Raw genomic sequence first — 21,348 nt, forward strand, 5'->3', positions numbered from 1 at the left:
TGCCGCGCGCCGCGGCCGACGAGAACAGAGGGAATCGGGAGCGCGCGCACATTCCAGCACTGTAACCCACCACTCCGCTCCACCCTGCGCTCCCCTCTTTCTCCACCGCACACAGACACGAGGAGTTGTAGGAGAAAGGCGTGGGAAAGAGCTGGGTATAGCTATTTTAGAGCTCACCTAGACCTCTGCACGGGCCACAGTCCACACCTGGACTACAAAAACAACTCACTAAAGTTCATTTATACCGCACATGTTCTGCAACCAAGGCTGTTAAAGGTGAACTGTAGACATGGAAAGGGGAAACTTTTACCCTGGTCTATGCACTCTTTTCATTCACATTGCCTCAATAATATATCAGCATTAAATGGGCACTCCTCCGATTTTTAAATATGAAGTTCACTTTACCTGCCACAAGCAATAGGCTACTCTCATTGTACAACTCTAAAAGTTGTACAACGTTTTCTTTGGCTCTTGAGGGAGTCCTGGTGATGTCATCATGGTTATCTTGGCTCAGACTTGATCAGAAAATCTACATTTTAAACTGGAGGTGGGGTTTAGAAGGAGAGCATGCATTGTAATTTATAGGGGACTTGGTTAAATTTTAAACAGTGCAAATGAAGTACAAAGCAAGAAATGATTTACTTCCGGGTAATATTCAGCAAATGTTTTGTGACAGGGAGGGGGGATATAATTCAAGAGGAAAATTAAATCTAAAAAAAAAAAAACCATTGTGTTTGTACAACCGTGAAAAGTATGTGTATTTCAGTGTGTGGGGATTTTTTTAGGAGGTATGCAGACAAAAAGGGGTGATAATGATGGGTTGGTTTATTCATTTATCTGGGCTTGGTTGAGATGGGGTTTGTATATTAAATATCTGAGACTGTTGTTTATCTATATTAATGGTTGTTAATAAGTTTGGGATAGTTGTTGACAATTTCCTTTTTAAATGACACATGAATACTGACAAGGGGTAGGATTACATATATGTACACTTCTTTCTTCTCCTTTTTGAGCATGTCTGTTGATGTTTTGTTTGTATATTTTTGCTCAAAATAATTCATTAATTCATTCAGTCATTCATTCAATTATTTAGGAAAGCTGCTGTGAAATCAGACATTTCAAAAATTGCAAACAACATCCGCAGAATCCAAGAGGGACTGATAATAAAAGATTGTTTTGCACTATGGAAAATATGAAATCCACTGTTTTTGTAGCTTGTATCGTTATATCTGGGCTATTGCTGTATGGGAAGTTGACTTGGCCAAAGCTGGATTACCAGCTGGACAAAGCAGGCCTCTGCCTCAGTGTCCCAAACCCCCAGGGGCCCCAAAGCCCCAGGTCAATGGGTTTTGGCCATCAGATTAATAGGCCTTTTTTTTTTTTTTTTTGCAGAAGTCATTTTGACATGATACACTCATAGTGGGGAAATGATTTAATAAGTGATGACTGAATTTCATTCATTTAACTGCTTCAGTCTTGACCTCAGCCTTACCAAGAATGTACCAGGATCTTACTATTATTATCTTTTTTTCTGTACAGAGGCACCCTGTTACAGAGTTGTAACTCTGTTGTTTTTAATAAGTATTTTATTAATCAGTCATTGGGGAAATTCAACTGTTGGTTTGTTTTGTGTTCACATACTACTAAATAAAATTAGGAATCGCATTTGTCTTTGGGCATATAATGAAACTGCCACATGTCTTCTGTGTGACCTGTACCCAATGGGAACTTGGAGGCAACATGGTATATTTAAAATGCACAAAGATGGTGGCAGTAGGGGGTCCACTGGAGCCCAACAGCAAATGTTAGCCCCAGGGACCCCTGACTGGTAAATTCGGCCATGATCTGGCACACTAAGGCTGATTATGAGGCTCCATACTTCAAGGAGTGGAATCCTTTTTGCTGAAATACAACATCTACCTGTGATCTCTCATAGGTTTTGGCTTCAGTGTGGACACATACAGCTCAAACAAAGATTGATTTTTCCTTTGCAGATTGTTTCATTTGAATTATTTTTAGGGGCACTGGAGGGATAAAGAATATTTCACATGAAAAAGCAAACATTTGGAAAGAGTCAGAAGAAATCTGTAGGAGTACCTCAATGTGACAGAACAAGGCAGATCTTATCAGTGCATTTCATACACAAAAGTGTGTCAAAGTGCTTTATATAATATATCAAAACAGTAAAATGGGGACACAAAATAAAGACAAATAATTATGAGTGCTCAATGCTTGTTCAAATGCAGACTTAATCTAGTATCATACCCTCTGTTTTGTCCCAGCTCTGTTGTGCAAGCTGAATTCTCTTCACACTATGGACAGCTTACTGGTATTAATCCAGGTAATGATGTGAGACTCACCTCTGGAGTCACAGCTAATGTGTCAAGTGTGTCAGTATTCCTTCATATTACATACAGTCGGTCTGGTTTCTGTCTATTAACTCTAAAATTGGCCTCAATCAAAGTAGGTCACCAGCAGAGAGCTTATATCCTGCATACATTTGCTCTGGCTGTGCAAAGTGTTTTGGGACATTTTTTAATTATATATCTGTTATTTTAATTCACTATGCTGAAAATATCCATTGAAGCAATTTCACAGAGCAGGAGTAAAGATGGCTGAAAACTCTCACAGCACAATGCATTTAGATTTTACTTGCCAGTCGTATTTAAAATCAGGTCCCCTCCCCAAAGAGCGACACTTTGCAAGTTAGCTCTTATTTTGCAGAACTGACATTCCCCACAATATGTATGCGTCTGCTTGATTCACAAAGTAAAGCGGTGCTGTTTTCATTGAGATCGGCCACAAAGATACTGAATGAAAATGAAGTCAAATTTCCTTGGGGGGCTGTGAACCTACATTGCAAAAATATCATCCAATCAAACCGACCTAGGAGATAAAAGCCAGATCAAGTGGGAGAAGATGTTTTTTGATGTAAACTGAATATTTGAATATTTTTTACAAGATGATACATTTGCATAATTTTAAATCCAATTTTGATAACACATCTTATTTTTTTTCATATCTTAGAAGTGTTAATTGTTATGTTTGATCAAAACTTTATACATTTTGAACCTACACTTTTTAGTTAACATGTATGAAGCTAAATATGAGGAGAATTATATAACAAAATGCAAAGAGGGTGTAATAATTGATAAATATGAACCAGACTGCAGCAAGAGGCCTAAACAGATGGTGATCTATTTAGACGGCATGACCATTTTTTTCAGTTGCCTAAAGTGTAATCCCATTTACATTTTTAATTCCACAAAACATGAAATATTGAACCTTCAACACTGAGTTAACTCTTGCGGAGAGTGTCACCTTTTGCCCTCAATTATTGGATTCTCATGAAAGCATTTTATGATAATAGTGCTTCATTTTTGGCCACTGCAGTCCGTCATATCAAAGCTGTAAATGAGGGTTTTAAAACACTCAAAGAGACGTCTCTGGATAAGGTCCAGTCCTCAGGCATTTCCTCTGGACTTATCTGCCCTCACATTCCATTTGAGACTTGGTTATCTGATATATGAGGTTTTATATAGCGCCGTATAACTGCTCACATGTTCATTATTTATGTTAGTGTCTGTGTGTTTACACTGTACATTATGGCTTTCTAATGCATTGTGTATTTATTTGTGTAATGTCAATCCATTGACATTTGGCTCTGTGTCTGGACATGAGCTCTCAGACGGGGAGTGAAAAATCTGAACAGTGTTAATTATGGAGCAAACTGTTTCAAACATTGCTTTTGACTGTGGAATTTGAACTTTGCTCTTTGCTAAAACAGATCTTACATTAAAATAATTCATCTGACAAGAAGAAACAAATAATAATTGATGCTAAACCTTAAACATTTATAGGCTTACTTACTTGTAAGAGCTCTGCATACCAGCAGCTAACAAATATCTTTCCAAAAGCTCATCAGCATCTAAAATTATGCTGTGTGTGCACATACGGGTTACATGTGTCCGTTTGTTTACCATTTCCAGCTTGCAGGATCATCTCCTAGCAACTGTGGGTCTGAAAAGCCATATATACACAGGCAGTAGGCTTTCTCCCAGGGGTAACATGGCATGCCGCAGCCAAGCCAGTGGTCCCTATAGCAACCCCTCAAACAACATCCAGTGAACAAGTCAAACTAAATGGAAACAGGAGCAGGTGAAGAGCAGGTCAGAGGAGCCAGTGGAACCATTGAGACAGTGTCTCCGACTCAGTCCAGCCCGGCACAGCTAACAGAACCAAGATGTCTCCACACCTGGCATTGTTCCCTCTAGCTGAAGAGGGTGGGAGGTTTAAAGGTTGATGCTTTTCGGTATGAAGAGCAATTTTATAGCCTTTTAGAGATACAGGATTTGTTTATTTTATTATTCATTTAACCGTTATTTAACCAGGAAGTCCCACTGAGCCAATCAAAACCCATTTAAAATGCAACAAATACAATATTATACAAAAATCCACAATAAAACAACGACTATTCAAACATAGAGAGAAAAACAAGCACATATCTCTATCACCACATTCTTTATGATACCCTTAAATCCATCAATGGATATAAGTGTTTCTAATATTTTATCTTTTTGAAGATTGCTCCATGTCCAAGGTGCAGAGTAGGAGAATGCAGTTTTCCCCAGATCTGATCCACCTGGAGGAGCGTAGCTGGTGACTACCAGAGCTGACACACAAAAGGGTGCAGAGTTAGGCCGGAAGTTTGCCCAGTATTGTTTTATAGATAAAAATATACCAGTGCTGTTGTCTGCAAGTTGTCAATGACGTCCAACCCACCAAATCATAAAGAATGCAGTCATGAGTCAGGGACTAAATAAAACATAGAGATGCATGGTATACTGAATTAAAGCTACGTAAAATGGAGGAGGTTGCATGCATAGACAATATGTCACCGTGTTAATCACAGACAGAAAAGTAGCTTCCACAAGTTTTATCGTTTGCACATTTACTTGGATAAAAATAGCCATCACCCATTTGACCCTTTAAGAGTCCATCCAGATATGTGGCTCTGAAAGAACAGTGAGTTGCAGTGATTTGTAAGCTGATGTAGCTCATGTGACTAAATAACAAAGGTGCAGTGGCAGAGTGCTGCAGTGTGTATTGACATCTTCACACATTGTTATGTGTTGGTCTGTTGCTGCTGTGACTTGGTGGTATGCAGCGTTACAGGAATGTATGTTTTGTGTTGTGCATGCCCCAGCCTGAGTGCAGTCTTGCATCCTCACTATTTATCTCAGCAAGAGAGGGACTGACAGTGTGAAAGGACGGGCCAATGCTGGCTGAGGGAAGATGAGGAAGATGTGCACGTTCAAAATGTGGGTGTGTTCTTTTGGAGCAGTAATTAGACAAAACAATTTCAAATTAAGGTCAGCTTACTAAAAATAAAGAGCGAGTGAACAGACCTGTTGTTAAAGCATTTTGTCAAAAACCATTAAACTTCTCTCCAGCTACAGGACAGAATACTGATGCGGACAATAAATATGTATAAAATGTGGCTAGAGAAACACTGTGGCTTGAAACATTATTCAAAAAAGATGCATAAGGTGGTAAACCACACAGTGTTGTGTTCATTTTTGCTCATGCTAATGACCCCCAAATATTTCAGTGTCAGTCTGAGGCCTTGGTTACATTCCCAGACAATCTTTTAATGTACGTCAAGGCTGAGTGATCCTTCTTTTTCACTCTGAGTGGGAAGTTGAATCACATTCTGTCCTGGTATGTTCATCTTCTTGCCTTTTACAGAGAGGATGCTGCCATCCAGTGGCAGATAGGGGTACAGAATTTTAAATATTGGGCCAAAATATGTGATTAACATCAAATGCAGTGATAACCTGCACCCTAATGCCCATACCCTTAAAAGACAGAAAAAAAGAGTCATGCATGATTTGTCCAAACAATAGAAAGAACACAAAATGCTTCACAGTTTTTGCAAAAAAACCCCCAAACAAACAAAAAAAAACAAAACCTGAGGCATATTATATGTCTTTGTTGATTCTTTCATGGTTCGAAAACATCTGCCTCTAAATGAGTGATGCTCATCTTACCATTTTCTGATCCACTGTGAAAATAAATCGATTCATACTGTCTTTTTTGTACTTTGAATGTAACTAAGCTGCCAGAGTGCATACAAAATATTAAAATAGAGCTTTTTTAAAAAAAATAAAGTGCTAGTAGAAGATTCCCCAGACACCTCCAAACAGAGGTCCAGGCCAAGTCCCAAATGTCCTCAAATTCTAGAAATGCCACTGCGTACACCTGATCTGTGTGGGGCTGCTCCAACTGGATTTATCTCTTTTATTAATGCTATCTGATATATTATTAATGTATGCTTATTTACTGTCCTTCTGACATTTTGCAAAAGTGTCCCCAGGCAAAGCCAGATGAGTATCTCCGCTCTAAACCTTTACTGGCAATCAATCTATTGGTAGTTTACTTGATTACTGTACAACACAAAGGCACACTCTGTACCTTACCACATGCTGTCACTCCCACATTGAGTATTGGGTCTTTAAGTACTGACATTACACAGCTATAGATGATGGCAGTTAAAGATTTGTTCATATCAATAATGTTCATTTTACACAGGAAAGAAGTGATTTGGGGTTAGACGTGTCATTTGAACATCTAAATGTTCTTCAGATGGTCAAAAAACAAAACAAAACAAAACAAGAGAACTGCTGATTGGGTCTTTATAAAGTCAACCTTTTCATTTTTACTTTGGGCATCCATTGTTCTTATGGTACAGCATTTTTTGTTTTGTTTTATTCTTCTGATCTGTGATGTTTTGGTGATATATATATATATAATTATGGAAAATGAATAGTAACCCTAATCTCAGCTCTCAGTTTAAAACGATGAGAATAAAAGAAGCATACAAACAGTTTTCTTCACACTTCCATCAGCACAGAAGGCATTGTGGAGCTGCACCACTGAGTCTCGTTACTTCTGTCTCGGTGGCAGTTTGTTGCCAAGGTAACTGAGAGAGACCAATGACCCTTTTATTATGTGGCCTCTTATTACAAAGCATCATTTTCGCAGGGGCATTGTGAACATGTCCCTCTTTGATAGAAGGCAGTCGGTCCTGATAGAAAGTGCTGCAGGAGTCAGATATATAATCAGATTTATGCAAGGAGGAGGACGTCTCTATATTCCCGATGAGCTTTCATGTGGATGCTCATGATGATAATGTGTATATTATTCTACAGCCTAGGACCCTTAAGGTCACCCCTTTGCAGTAAAGAGGTCCTTCATTGTGCTGACCCGCCACTTTATTCAAGGCACATGTACCCATGTCCTTCATCTGCAGACCGCTGCCAGTTGCTTTATGGTCAATGTCATGCATGTGGCAACGTGATATTCCTCCCACAATCACAAGGCTGCTTCAATGAGAAAATCACTTCACAGTCACGTTTTCGCGTTAGTGAGCTGTGGGAGTGAGCAGAGTAAAGACATTAGCTGGTACGAACAACGACTCAGTGTGTGCTGCGTTTCACACCTTTAAAAACTGTTAAAATATCATCATTATTTTACAACGTATGCTGTATTAGATAACAAGCAAGACGATTCTGTATCACCATGGAGCGCCCTAACTCACAAATAACATTTAATAATCACACCACTTTTCAAACATATTCTTGAAACAATTGGATTCACACTCAACTGTGTGAACTTTGCTAAAACTAATGCAATCTAACACAACAGTCCTGTAATGAATGCTAACTTCATGAAGGTTGTTGTTGAATTGTACTGAATTACACTAAAAGGTGTTTTTAATATTCAGTCCAGCCTCATTGATGGGCACAGTGACGGAGGAAGTACTCAGATCCTTAAGTAAAAGTAAACATACCATTGTCTAAAAATACGCCATTGCAAGTCAAAGTCCTGTATTTGAAATATTACTTGAGTAATATTACAGAAATGTTAGCAAAATACACTTAAAAGTAACAAAAGTAAAAGTACTTGTTACAGTGCAGTGTTATTTTATTAGAGAATTATATATTTTGTTTTTTTATCACTGACAAATACATGTAAGAGCATTTTAAGATAGTAGTTCATCAATGTGGAGCCAATTTTAGATGCTTTATATACTGCTGGGTAGATTAATAAAGTACTGCATCAAATCAATCTGTAAAAAGTAGTTTGCCAGTGTCTGATAAACGTAGGCCTGGTGGAGAAAAAAATACAATATTTCCATCTGAAATGTGGAGGAGAAGATGTGTAAAGTAGCATAGAATGGAAATACTCAAATAAAGTACAAGCAGGTATATGACAAAATTGTTCTTAAATGTACTTAGCTAAAAATATTAGAGACACCTCACATAGATAGATAGATAGATAGATAGATAGATAAACATATAGATAGATAGATAGATAGATAGATAGATAATTGTGTTAAAGGTCCAGTGTGAAGGATTTAGTGCCACCTTGTGGTGAGGTTGCAGAACTGAAACTTCTCCTGTGAAGATGGACAAACTACTGTACAAAAATGAAGCCAAAATATCCCGGATACAGTCATCTTGCGCTGGTGACGTCATTTGAATCCATCTCCATGGTATCGAATTCCCAGCCATATATGTGCCCGACCAATTGCAAACAGCTCCATTGATCATCGATTGTCAATCCTGATGCCAACCCCCTTTTTGAAGCATCAAATAAGTAATTTTGATGCTTTTATGTCTTGGTAGGTGATTGCTAACAAGTGGTTGAATGAGACTACACTGAAGTGAAACATCACTTCCATAATAAATGGCATTTTGACGAGAGTTTTACTTGGTGTGCGGATCTTATGTATGTTTTCTTTTTATTTTACCAGTATTTTTGATCCAGCACCCAACTGAACATTTTTTTGGGATGTGCGTGCTGCAGAGTTTTTTTTATTATGAATGAGACTACAGAACATACACAGCTTTGCTTTAGCCTAACATTAGCCCAAAAATCATAAAATGGTCTTCACTTGTGAAGATTATTTTGCTGAACAAAACATGCATCATAAATGTTTGTTTGCCACAGAGCTTACTTTCTGCAGTAATCCAAAGGAAAAACCCCATAGGCTTATTGATGAGGGAACCAGGGCAACACTTACTTCTGCGTTGGCCTGTGGAAAAATGTCATCCCTGGAACACTCTATGGTTCCAAGCCTGTAGGAGACCTGTGGCGGCAATTGTGAAAACGTAATGGTGCTATTGAGAGTCTGACGGTTGTGTTTGGACCCAAATGCAGCACAGAGAATACCAGGAACGGCTGGTAATGAAGTTTAAGGCTGCAGCCTCTTTTTATTGTAGCACTACAATGGATGTGCCTCCGAGCAGGTTTGTTGGACTTGCACAGCCACACATGTTTAAGCCACAATCAAATTAGGAGCTAGAGGACACTGACCTGCCTCAAATGCAAGCTACTTCTTCTCAATCTGCAACAGAATGGTCATCTATTTATTTTTTCGAAGTGCATGCCGAATAAAACAATTTGCACAAGTGAATTACATGTAGAGTCAATGTAAAGACGCAATTATATGTGCATTCCCACTGGGCATCGTGAAGGACACAATGCAAATGATGCGAATTAAGCATCGCAAATGAAATGAGTAGCGTGATTTTTTGCGTCATATGCTTATTTGCAAGAGCAATAGCCAATCCACCATAGCCAGGCAGCATTAATCAGCGCCATACATCCCTGGACGTACTGGCAGAGGTTCATTCTTCATTTCCATGATTTTACATGCAAATGACACAAGTTGCTTGCGCATATGAAGCACCTCAACACAAAATATTCTAGCGTTCAAACTTGCGCGAATATCATAAGCAAAAATTTGCATCGTGTTTGATGTGAACACAACATAAAGGTTTTTCCATTGCATCTTTGAGCAGGCTTTTAGCCCCGCCCAGAAAAGCCTGGACACAGATATGGCCACAGTTTAATGGTCTCACTCCAAAATTTTGCGCCATATAGTTCCCAGTCTTTTCATGTTTTTGCTAAGTGTTTTCTAACATGTATAGTGTGTTTAGATGTTAATGTCAAATTTTACTTTACCCCGACTTTAAATTTCTGTTTTAAAGTTTGGTGGCTTCGATTTAACGATATATCAATGCCCCGTTGGAAAAGGCTGTGACGGCAAGGAAAAGCAATGAAAATATTCTAAATATTGCTACACTAAAACTGATATTGATTTTTTGGGTGAGCCTTTTTAGGTGGCTAAAAACTAACACTCTGTGGCAGCGTTTGCTCAGTGCCATTTGATTTTATGTACGTGACCCAAGGATTTTCTGCCCAGAAGTTATTGTAAATAAACATTGTGATTTGGTCTATATGGTATAGTTGTGACATCACAACTGGAAATCCTGATAGCTCGTTTATAGGCACAGTTTCTTAACACAGTGTGCACATTTCTCTATCAATTCTGCGTTTTAATACTGCATTTATGTAACAGCTATATCTGCTTAATATTAAAACGACATGGAAATTTGACTATTTTCCTACATGGGACCTTTAAAACACTTCTTAGTACCATGTGATTTTGAACATAGGAACTTAAAAGGCGGGACAAACTGAGCTCTGCTGGAGAGTGTTGCATTTGCTTTGAAAAGTGAGTCACGTTTTTTTCCCACCTCAAAAAAGGCATCTCTACTTTTACTGGCTTCACATACACTCTGTGTGTGTCGTGCTGGTGCTGCTCCTGGCCAGGTAGGCACTGAACAGCAGCAGCACTGGCAGCAGCAGGGTCAGCAGGTATATCGACTGTCAGCAGGGAATGAGTGAAGGCAGATGAAGTGTTGGTCCAGCCTTCTCCACCTCCGCAGCAGCAGCAGCAGCCGCCGCAGGATCTCAAGATGGTAGCAGCGGCCACTTCTTCGCATTCGTCGGAATCTGCCGAGTGGATTATTTGTCTGGATAAGAGGTATTTATATCATGTCTCTACAACTCATTATAGGCTACTGTGCGAGCGACGACTGACGGAATATTAACGCGATTTTTATTTTCCTCTGGAGCCTGGGCGGTATGTTTCAGCAGCTGAATTTAAACATTGTCGGCTTTGTAGTTTTAATTCCCCAAAGGGATTAAAACTTGATGCTTCAGAGTTTGAATGAGGGCGTCAGTGAACGCGCCACGTGTAGTCAGTAAGGTTACTGCGTTCAGGACACGGTTTGGATAAGGACTTCAAACAATAACTGTAGCCTTTGGCAAACTAAATGACAGGTGAGATGTTGGAACAAGGCTATGTAACAAGGCAAACTTTGGGCAGGCGTCTAAATGCTGTCAAAGGGTTTATTTATACCACATTAGTCACACTGTAAATACGACATGACCCTCCAGGTGTTTCCAGTCACTTACTTACTCTGATTATTATTAGTGTCCAAGACAAATACTGTGATGCCTATAACTGTGTGCACACAATAGGCTACATGTACAGTATGGATTAATAAGAGCAACTAAGAGTTTAAAACACATGTTAAAAGAAGCTCCTATGTCATTATGCTTTTTTAATAAACAGGAAAGGAGTCAAACTGATGCTATTGCTGTTGATGCTTTGATAATGCAGTATCCTGATCCAAGGGTGTAGCCTGGGGGTGGGTTGGGGGGGTGGGGAGTCTACCCCACAGAAAATAATTTAAAATTTAAATGTATCTCTTATTATATTATTTATCACAAGCAAGCACAGCTATACTGTGTAGCTACTACTGTCTACATGAATTACACATGCAGTGCAGCATAAATGATTGACACTGTACTCAGACTTTACATGAACTATCTGCCAAACGTAACCATGGGCGGATAATGAGACAGTGGGCCCCTGGGCACAGGCATGCAAAAGGCCCCACCATCTCTCCCACAGAGGAGCAAGACACACAGACTTTGTGGTGGCTTTGCCTCTTTTTATTGTTGTCGTTGTTGTTTTGTTGTCAGCACTGTTTTGTGGTTTCTTGTCTCTTTATGGACAGTTTGTGTCTCTTTGAGTCCATTTTGTTTCTTTTTTTTTGTAATCATTTTGTGTCTTTATGGTCATTTTTTGTTTCTTTGTGGTCATTTTGTGTCTCATTGAGGTCTTTTTTGTTTCTTTTAGTTCATTTTTGTTGCTTTTTTGGTTGTTTTTTGGGTCTTTGTGGTCATCTGTGTGGCATTGAGGTCATTTTTGTTTCTTTTTGATCATTTTTGTTTCTTTTTTGGTCGTTTTTTGTATCTTTGTGGTCATTTGTGTTTCCTTGAGACCATTTTGTTTCTTTATTTTGGACTTTTTTTGTCTTTGTGGTCATTTGTGTCTCATTGAGGTAATTTTTGTTTCTTTTTGGTCATTTTTTGTCTTTTTGTAGTAATTTTGTGTCTCTTTGAGATCATTTTTTTGTTTTGTTTTGTTTTGTTTTATCTTTGTGGCCATTTGTGTCTCATTGAGGTACTTTTTGTTTCTTATTTGGTTGTGTTTTTTGTCTCTTTGTAGTGATTTTGTGTCTCATTGAGGTCATTTTCTGTGTCTTTTTGATCATTTTTGTTTCTTTTTTTGGTCGTTTTTTTGTCTCTTTGTGGTTATTAGTGTCTCATTGAGGTCATTTTTGTTTCTGTTTGGTTATTTTTTTGTCTCTTTGTGGTCATCTGTGTCTCTTTCAGGCCATTTTGTTTCTTTATTTTGGTCTCTTTTTTTTACTCTTTGTGGTCATTTGTGTCTCATTGAGGCTATTTTGTTTCTTTGTTTTGGTCATTTTTGTGTCTCTGTGGTCATTTGTGTTGCAGTGAGGTCTTTTTTGTTTCTTTTTGATCATTCTTTTTTCATTTTTGGTCTTTTTTTGTCTCTTTGTGGTTATTTGTGTCTCATTGAGGTCAATTATGTTTCTTATTTGGTCGTTTTTTTGTCTCTTTGTGGTTATTTGTGTCTCATTGAGGTTATTTGTGTTTCTTTATTGGTTGTTTTTTTGTCTCTTTGTGTGCTTTTTTGCTTGTTATGCACTGTTTTGCAGGTATATTATGTAACTTGGCAGTTCGTTTGCATCTGTCTGTGGTATTTTTGTGTCACTTTGTGGTCTTCTTAGTCTCTTCCTGGCCAGAGTCTTTGAGTGAAATTTTGCAGGGCAAGGCCAAGGGGGGCCCTGACATTCTGGGCCCCTGGGCATGGGCCTGGTTGGCCTTTTTAGTATTCCATCCCTGAATATAAGAAAACAAAGACATTAATTTCCTAATAATTGTTACAGATGGGCGTGCATGTTTGCCTGTAGTAGCATAGCAATTTATTAGTAATTTATTTTATTGTTAGTTTTCATCAACATATTTTAAAGGATTTGGTATGTATAATCTAACACAATTCAGGATGGCAGCCCTGCATATTTCTCTTTCAATACACAGCAAGATGACTCCTGAGAGCAAAACTATTGACTAAAATCCATTAAAATACTTAACATGCCATGTGGATAGCTCTGACTAAATTCTGCCCTGTATCACTGTACAACACTTGACCAGCAGGTGAAACTGCATGAACACCTGCCAGAGGAGGTATTAACTCATCAAGCAGCTGCCTGCAAGAGGCCGCTTTAAAAAGTGATTTAATAACAAGAGCTGATTTTGAAAGCTACAACAGATGAATAGGATCTTTCATGTGTTCATGAATCATCGTTTTGCATCACCACTGACAGGTGCAGTGTTGCAAAATTGTATTGGACATGTCTGTCATTAACAGCAAGAAATTACAGTGTGAGCGACAGTGTACAGGACATGCACATAAACTGATTGACTCCATTGTGAGGGATTTGTGAGAGCACTTTGTGGTGTATACATTTTACACTTTGAATCCACACACTCAGACTCAGAATAGTGGTAAGTGAGCATTAGTGCTTTAGCAGTCAAACAGGCTGGACGTTGGATACAGCCCAGGCGTAAGGGGGGGGTCGTGACAAAGAAAAGGTCCAAAGTGCATCAGCTATAAACAGCAAAGTGACGCAGTGTGCCAGACGTGTTTACACAGTAATATCCTCTGGTTAGTCCTAGAAGCCACCTGGGTCGCTCAAATCAAATGCTTCTTTTATGACTCACCTTTTCCGAGCAAATACCTGCAGCATGTACACTTCCCCTTCGTGGTCTGTTGCTAATTTTAAAACGCATTTCCTCACTCCATCTGAAAACGTGGTAAATTTGATACAAAATATTAACGGCCACAAAACCCACAAGTGTACCTTAAACTGCTTATATTGTTACAGTTTGATGCAGAGATCTCACTCTTTACACTCTGGAGCAGTTTCCACATTAGTTTCATAGTGTTCATACTGCAACAAGCTGCCTTGTGTTGAAAACATCTGTCCTCACTTGGACTCAGAATCAGCACTTTTTCAAAGCTCTTGTTTGTTGACTTGGTTGGTTTCCAAATAGACACCTTGGCTTTGAAACTCAGGCTCCCACACATCTCTCTGTTGCCTCGTTGTCCTCACTGTGTTCCGTGTTTTGATAAAGTACGCAGTGCTGAAATAATGCAGGCATCCCCAGTATAAGATATGGGAGATGACCAGGGGCTCTCAGGTGTGATTATACGGTCCAGTCACAACAAGCAGTAAAGAGATACTTCAATGTGACTACTGTGAGTTGAAAGGTTGCCAGGGAATACACAATAAAGCATGATGAAAACACTCCATTGTACTATGACAGCATGGATAACACAGTACAATAAATCATTTTCAGGGCTACATTAAGTCACAGGATTATTGCAGTGGTGAAGCAAGCACTTGTTTCCCTTCCTGAATTATTGATGCTGTTTGGTTTCATGTCTTTAAAGGATGAAGATGGATATGGATTCAAAGGTGATGTAAGCTACAGTGCAACCTCCCACACGTTACATCAGAGGCTCCAGATTGAGTGTAACAAAATTGGGGCATACAGGCAGCAGAGGAATGAGATGGATCAAAAAAAAACAAAACAAACCCAGACACATCTGTGATGACGTGATCAGCGTTTTCTGCTACAGTTTAGGTCCCTCACGTTGTTAGTCTCTTTTCATGATCCACCTGAAATTAATGGTCAGTGAGCAGCTTGGTGAGCAGCGGCCAAAAGTGTCATGCTTCCCAATTTAAATGAAAACTAAAGGAGATATTTACAAACACTTGCAAAGCTGTTTGTGACTTTTCAATAGTAAAATCCTGACTTTTAATGTTTTGCATTGACTCCATAAACACTGAAACAGCTTTTATCTCAGCCTGAGACCCTCTAGAATGACTGATGGTTGCACCTGCTGCCACACAGCTAGTAGTCGTTAACCCTCTTGCACTCAATGTAGTCTTCTGTAGTTTACACTTAATGGTTAATTTTCTCCTCCATTGAGTTTTTGACCTTTTGACCTCATGCACATAGCACACCCATCAGCAAATAAATAAATGTCACAGAGCTTTAATTTATTTAGGATTGTTGGCATTAGTTTGTATCTGTAGCACACATTTATTTCTTCTATACAGTCTTTGTACAGTCACACATATGTTTGCTTTTAGATAAGTTTGCCTTGAGTCATTCTAATTTAACTGTTTTTAATGTTACCATTGCTGAGGCAGCTGCTGCTGGAGGGAGATCCTGGCAGGCTGGAGCAAAATACGCACACCTTAAAGTAGAGCTCTTAAATACTGTGTACAAGTGTGACGACATCTTCATCTGGATTGCTAAGTGATCAACAATCCAATATCATCAATGCAAAATGAAAATATCGCTACATATCATAATCAACATAATAATGTATCATTACTTGTTATTTACACCCCTATTAAATACAGAAAGTGGCCAACTAGACTTTTACCAGTGTCCACCACATCATGGGGGATATTAGGATTTATTGTTTAGAGATTTTGTTTATTTCTGTGGAGTATATTAGTGTGTTTGTGCTTTAATTGCAGTCTTGGCAGTAGTGTTTGTCTTTGTGTTACCCCTTTGTTTCAAACATACTCTGATCAGGACTTTGGTGTCTTAGTGAGCAGGCACCCGATGTACGGGTTTGATTCCAGCCTGCAGCCCTTTGTTGCATGCCATTCCTTCTCCCTCTTTACCTTTCACACCACACTGTCCTGTCAATTAAAGGCACTAACTATGTTCCCTTTTGTCTTCAGTTTGTGAGGTCATCGAGGGTTAGTTTAGTTCAGTTTCTGTTCAGATTGCATTGTTTAGCTGGTCTCTCTTATGGACCCAGATTGTTGTTGCTAATGATTCATTTTTGGTTTGAAAACGACCCCCAGTTTGACTCTCAGATATTAACTAATTATTTTATTGACATAGTCAACATGAAAGGAAAAGTTAAAGATGCGTGTGTCTTTGACGATTGGACCCCTTTGTGTCATAATTTCACATTTGACAGCAACAAGATTACTGGCTCACAGAGCCTGAAATCTGTATGGTTGAAGTGCAAATTGTGAGCACCCTCAGAGAAAATACTCCTCCTCCCCCTGACTGAAATTCCGCTAAGCTTCATTACACTGGCATGTCACTGCAGTGCTGCACAGGAAGTGACAAATGAACAGAAATCATTAAAAACACTGTCATTAGCATTCTGTGTGTGTTTCTTTTTCCACTGCTGTTTGCAGCACACACTTGTTTGTTGTCCAAACTCTTGAAAACCACAGCAGAGTACAGTTATGACATCAGAGATAGTGGTCCTCAGGGATAAATTGGTGTCACATCCCTCCTGCAGAGCTTCACATGTTTTCAGAATCCAGGCCATAAAGCAGTTATGCTGACTCAGGCTCTGCAGCCTATTTAGGTACCTCACTGTCTGTACATTCATTTTCACTGTCACCTGTACATTGACCATTTTTCTTTTATTTCTCCAGACCAGCAGAGCGCTCTGGAGAAGATGTTGACATAATCCTGGCACGCCTGAAAAATGTGAAGGCCTTTGAAAGATTCCACCCCAGTTTGCTGCAGCAAATTTGTCTGTGTGGATTCTATGAGTGCCTGGAGAAAGGCATCACCTGTAGGTCAAAATACAGGCTCTGAAACAGCCATGTTGTGTATCTGATACCAGTATAGGGGGGTGTTACTTTTAAAAACATGGTCATTTTTTTTGGACTGTGCTGTGTTTTTCAGTGTATCGCCAAGGAGACATAGGCACCAGCTGGTATGCTGTCCTTTCTGGTTCACTGGATGTCAGAGTCTCAGAGACAGCGAGTTATCAGGTATGACTGATACACGTCTGTCTCTTTTAAATAAATGGTAATTTAGAGTGCTAATTTACTAAATATAGGCCTAAATTTGCATCATCCTCTAAATTCTACAATGCTTCTAGGAAGACCTGAATGATTTTGTCTGTTAAAGCTGTATTGGTAGCTGTAAAATGTTTACTATAACCTCCTCTGTCTCCTCCTACTGCTTCTAATGGTATTTGCAAGAATCCACTGGGGTGAAGGAAACCAACCATTCAGAGTTGATGAGTGTCCAAAGCCCCTTTCCCACTGCACAATAAACCCACTAACCCTGCTAACATCTGGCTTTTGTATGTTATCCACACCTGTGTCAAATGACTCTTGAGAGGTCACAGGTATTTATAAGCTCCAGGTCCAAAATACCGTCAGTCTTTGTCCAAGCAGCGCTCAAAAAATTGTTCCAAATTAGTCTTCACCAAGTTTGAAGAGAGACTGAATAAGTAAGAGATATATAGAAAGAAGTAAAAACCGTAACATTTTCCACTGGCCTCTATGCTGTTTCCGTCTGTTTACTAACCTGTTTTCCGGCCTGTCGGTGACGTTGAACGTGACACACCAGTGGGAAAAAACAAAACAAAACAGAAAGGCATACTCATCTGCTGGTTCTAGCAAGTTTTCCTGTGTTTAAAAAACACGTAAACATACAGTCATTTTGGAGAAAAAAGGGGTATAATGCAGCTATCAATCATGTCAATCACTGCTCGTGAATTGTCAAACTGTCAAACTAGGCAGCCCTGATCAAATATGAATCAAGCTTCTGTTACTGCATTGCCTATTTCTCCCCTCAAATGTTTTCAGAAATATATTTAGTGTACTGTTTAGCTGCATAATGAGAAAGTTGGTCGGTGGGCGGTGCTTGGTACTTTTCGTCAACAGTTTCCAATATGGCAGCTGGGCCACAAACTTTCTTATTTACAGCTAAACAGTGCACTGAAGTTTGTGTCTGAAAATATCTGAGGCAAGAAATAGGCAATGCAGTAGCAGAATTCTGTTTCGTATTTGATCAGCGCTGCCCAGTTTGACCACAGTTGACAGCTGCTTTGGAGACTCTTTGGCTCTGATTGGTTGTTTTTCTTCATCTGCAGTGGATTCTTGCAAATGCCATTAGAAGCAGGATGAAGAGGTGGATGAGCATGATTTTCCTCATAGATTATCTCATCACATGTAATGCTGTGTGAGTATAGTGACAGTTATCTGACAGAATATTATTTTTTATAAAAGTTACCTACTGTAGCTTTAAGCTGCACCTGAAATTCATCACACATGCAAAAGAATTCACATCAAACCTTCAGCTTGTTTGGAGTGTGGGCCGGAGAGAGCATTTTGCTTATTACATTAGGGGACATTACTGAATAGGTTTTAACACTACGGCTTCACACACCTCGGCCTGGCTGCTGATTGGGGTAATTTCTTTGCAGACTGGAGTGTATCCATCTATCTAGAACAAGTGTTCAGATGATTGCCTGTAGCCTTTGAAAATGATCTGATCAGTGCTCCTCAAGTGTTTCACAAAAACACCCTTTTCCAGCAGAATAGAGATATTAGCATTTTACAGGTTCCTTGTTTAGCTGATTGTTTTGTCCTCATGAAGGAATGATCCAGGTGGAGCACCATCACTCTTTCTGTTACAGGATGCTGTTACTATATGCACGCTGGGCACTGGCACGGCATTTGGGGAGTCGATCTTGGATAACACCCCTCGACACGCCACCATTGTCACAAGGGAATTCAGTGAGCTCCTACGCATTGAGCAGAGGGAGTTCAGGTCTTTGTGGGAGGTGAGTATCTCTGTCTGCTCCATCTGTATCATCCTACAGACATTCTCTGGCTTCGCTGCAGTTTGTGACACATCTCTGAGACTAACTCAAGGTTGGTGCTTTGAGAGATCTGAAAAGGCTGCTAGCAAAAGATGTCCAAACACAGTCTGACATTTCCTTTTAGTCATAGGACTAACATTAGAGACATTACATAAAGATTACACGTCTTTGAACAAAAATGCCAAGGATGCATTTAACATCATTTTCTAGAATGAAACTTGCCCAGTCCCAGATGTCTGAATCTCTCCTGAATTCTCCCTTTTTGTTTTTAGCAATTAAGATAAAGAGGAGAAAGAAATTTAAGCCTGATTATAAGACAGGAATAAAATGGATATTTTTATTTATTTGAATTAAAAATGTGACTCTTGTTACATCGTTAAAAAGCACAAAGGAGATCCTTAAAGGGAAATTTCGGTTTATTTCAGCCTGTCTCCTATCGTCCTAAATTTGTTTCAAGTGACTAGTGACATAAAAATAATAGTTAGCATGTTAGCCGTTAGCCTAGATACAGCCGTGGCGCATAGTAGCGTCAGACCTGTTAAAACGTAAGTGAACGGGCAACCTTCAAGTGCAAAGTTAGTCCACTAAACAAGCTTTTTTTCCACAAAGACCGCCTCATATCGTTAGGATAAATGTCAGAGAACATATAGAAAACGACATGTAAACGTGCTGTCTTACCTTACCGGTGTGGTGCCATGTTTGTTTACCATTTAGCTCTGCTTTCCAAAGCACGGCCAAAATATATCTCGCGAGCTCTAGATAAAACCCAGCTGGATACTAACGTTAGTCCAGGTGGAGGTGTCTCGTCCTCGGTCACATCCAGACCTTGAAAATAAGGTTGTAACTGGTCCCATTCCTTGCAACAGAGGCATTCCTCTTCTGTGGGCACTGGGGCACAGCATTCACAGGTACACCACCAATCTCCAGAGCTACGCAGCCTTGCAGCAGCCATTCCTCCTCTCTCGTCCCCTACCTGTTGCGCCTCTCTCTCTCTCCTCCGTTCTTCAATTTCACAAAGCTCTTCGTCAGTGTATTCTGGCTCAAATAAATAAGGGCGGCCATCAAACTCTGCAAAATCAAATTCCTCCTCCACAAAGTCGAAGTCTGGCAAAAAGTCAGCCCTTATTCTATAAATCTTTCATAAAATAAATGAATGAACTTTTCAGGCTACTGTCCGGTTCTGCCTTCCAGCTGTTGCTGCTTGTTCTCGCGAGATTTGAGGCACGGTATGAGATCGCTGCTTGTTCTCGCAATATTTTGGCCGCACTTTGGAAAGCAGAGCTAAATGGTAAACAGAAGAGCTTCATGAAATTGAAGAACAGAGGAGGAGAGAGAGAGGCGCAACAGGTAGAGGATGAGAGAGGAGGAATGGCTGCTGCAAGGCTGCGTAGCTCTGGAGATTGATGGTGTACCTGTGAATGCTGTGCCCCAGTGCCCACAGAAGAGGAATGCCTCTGTTGCAAGGAATGGGACCGGTTGCAGCCTTATTTTCAAGGTCTGGATGTGACCGAGGACAAGACACCTCCACCTGGAGTAACGTTAGTATCCAGCTGGGTTTTATCTAGAGCTCGCGAGATATATTTCGGCCGCACTTTGGAAAGCAGAGCTGAATGGTAAACAAACATGGCACCACACCGGTAAGGTAAGACAACACGTTTACATGTCGTTTTCTATATGTTCTCCTATATCCTAACGATATGAGGCGGTCTTTGTGGAAAAAAAGCTTGTTTAGTGGACTAACTTTGCACTTGAAGGTTGCCCTTTCACTTATGTTTTAACAGGTCTGACGCTACTATGCGCCCCGGCTGTATCTAGGCTAACGGCTAACATGCTAACTATTATTTTTATGTCACTAGTCACTTGAAACAAATTTAGGACGATAGGAGACAGGTTGAAATAAACCGAAATTTCCCTTTAAGAGAGCTGTACGTGACACTCAGAGCATATCTATGATTGAGAGTCTGGGCCGGGATTGTCTCCATATGGCTCTCAACATGGAGGTGGCTGAGCTGGTGGATAGCAGTTAACAGTGCTAACAACATGAACAGTGCTTATAGAGCTTCTGTTGGTTGCAATCTGCAACCTCACCACTAGATGCCACTAATCCTACTCACTGTACCTTTAAGTGCAATGTCAGGAGTTGGTTAAGAATGAAAATAAATCTAAAAATTTAGAGGAAAAATTATAGGACATCCTTTAGATAAGTCTTTAAAAGTGATACAGATGGAGTTCCTCAGGAAGGTCGTTCCACAGCTGATGAGCCCTAACAGCAAGCGCGCGGTCCCATTTAGTCTTTAAGCATGATGTGGGAACACTCAGCAGGTTCCCGTCTGAGGGTCTCAGGCTGCACACTGGTTGGTATGGGGACAGCAGTTCGGATATAT

At 39.8% G+C, this 21,348-nt stretch overlaps 1 protein-coding gene across 2 annotated transcripts in view; it reads left to right on the forward strand.

The window, feature by feature from the left end:
* The first annotated feature begins 10,686 nt into the window (after positions 1–10,686).
* rapgef4a (Rap guanine nucleotide exchange factor 4a) overlaps positions 10,687–21,348 on the forward strand; it is a 61,595-nt gene continuing 50,933 nt past the window's right edge. For both annotated transcript variants that reach the window (XM_033618103.2, XM_033618104.2), the window contains exons 1-4: positions 10,687–10,897; positions 16,776–16,918; positions 17,032–17,120; positions 18,779–18,925. In XM_033618103.2, the coding sequence (XP_033473994.1) occupies positions 10,830–10,897; positions 16,776–16,918; positions 17,032–17,120; positions 18,779–18,925 (447 nt within the window). In that variant the 5' untranslated portion in view covers positions 10,687–10,829. The remainder of the gene's footprint in view (positions 10,898–16,775; positions 16,919–17,031; positions 17,121–18,778; positions 18,926–21,348) is intronic.

The sequence above is a fragment of the Epinephelus lanceolatus genome, chromosome 14, assembly GCF_041903045.1.
Source record: "Epinephelus lanceolatus isolate andai-2023 chromosome 14, ASM4190304v1, whole genome shotgun sequence".
In the NCBI taxonomy this organism is placed as follows: domain Eukaryota; kingdom Metazoa; phylum Chordata; class Actinopteri; order Perciformes; family Serranidae; genus Epinephelus; species Epinephelus lanceolatus.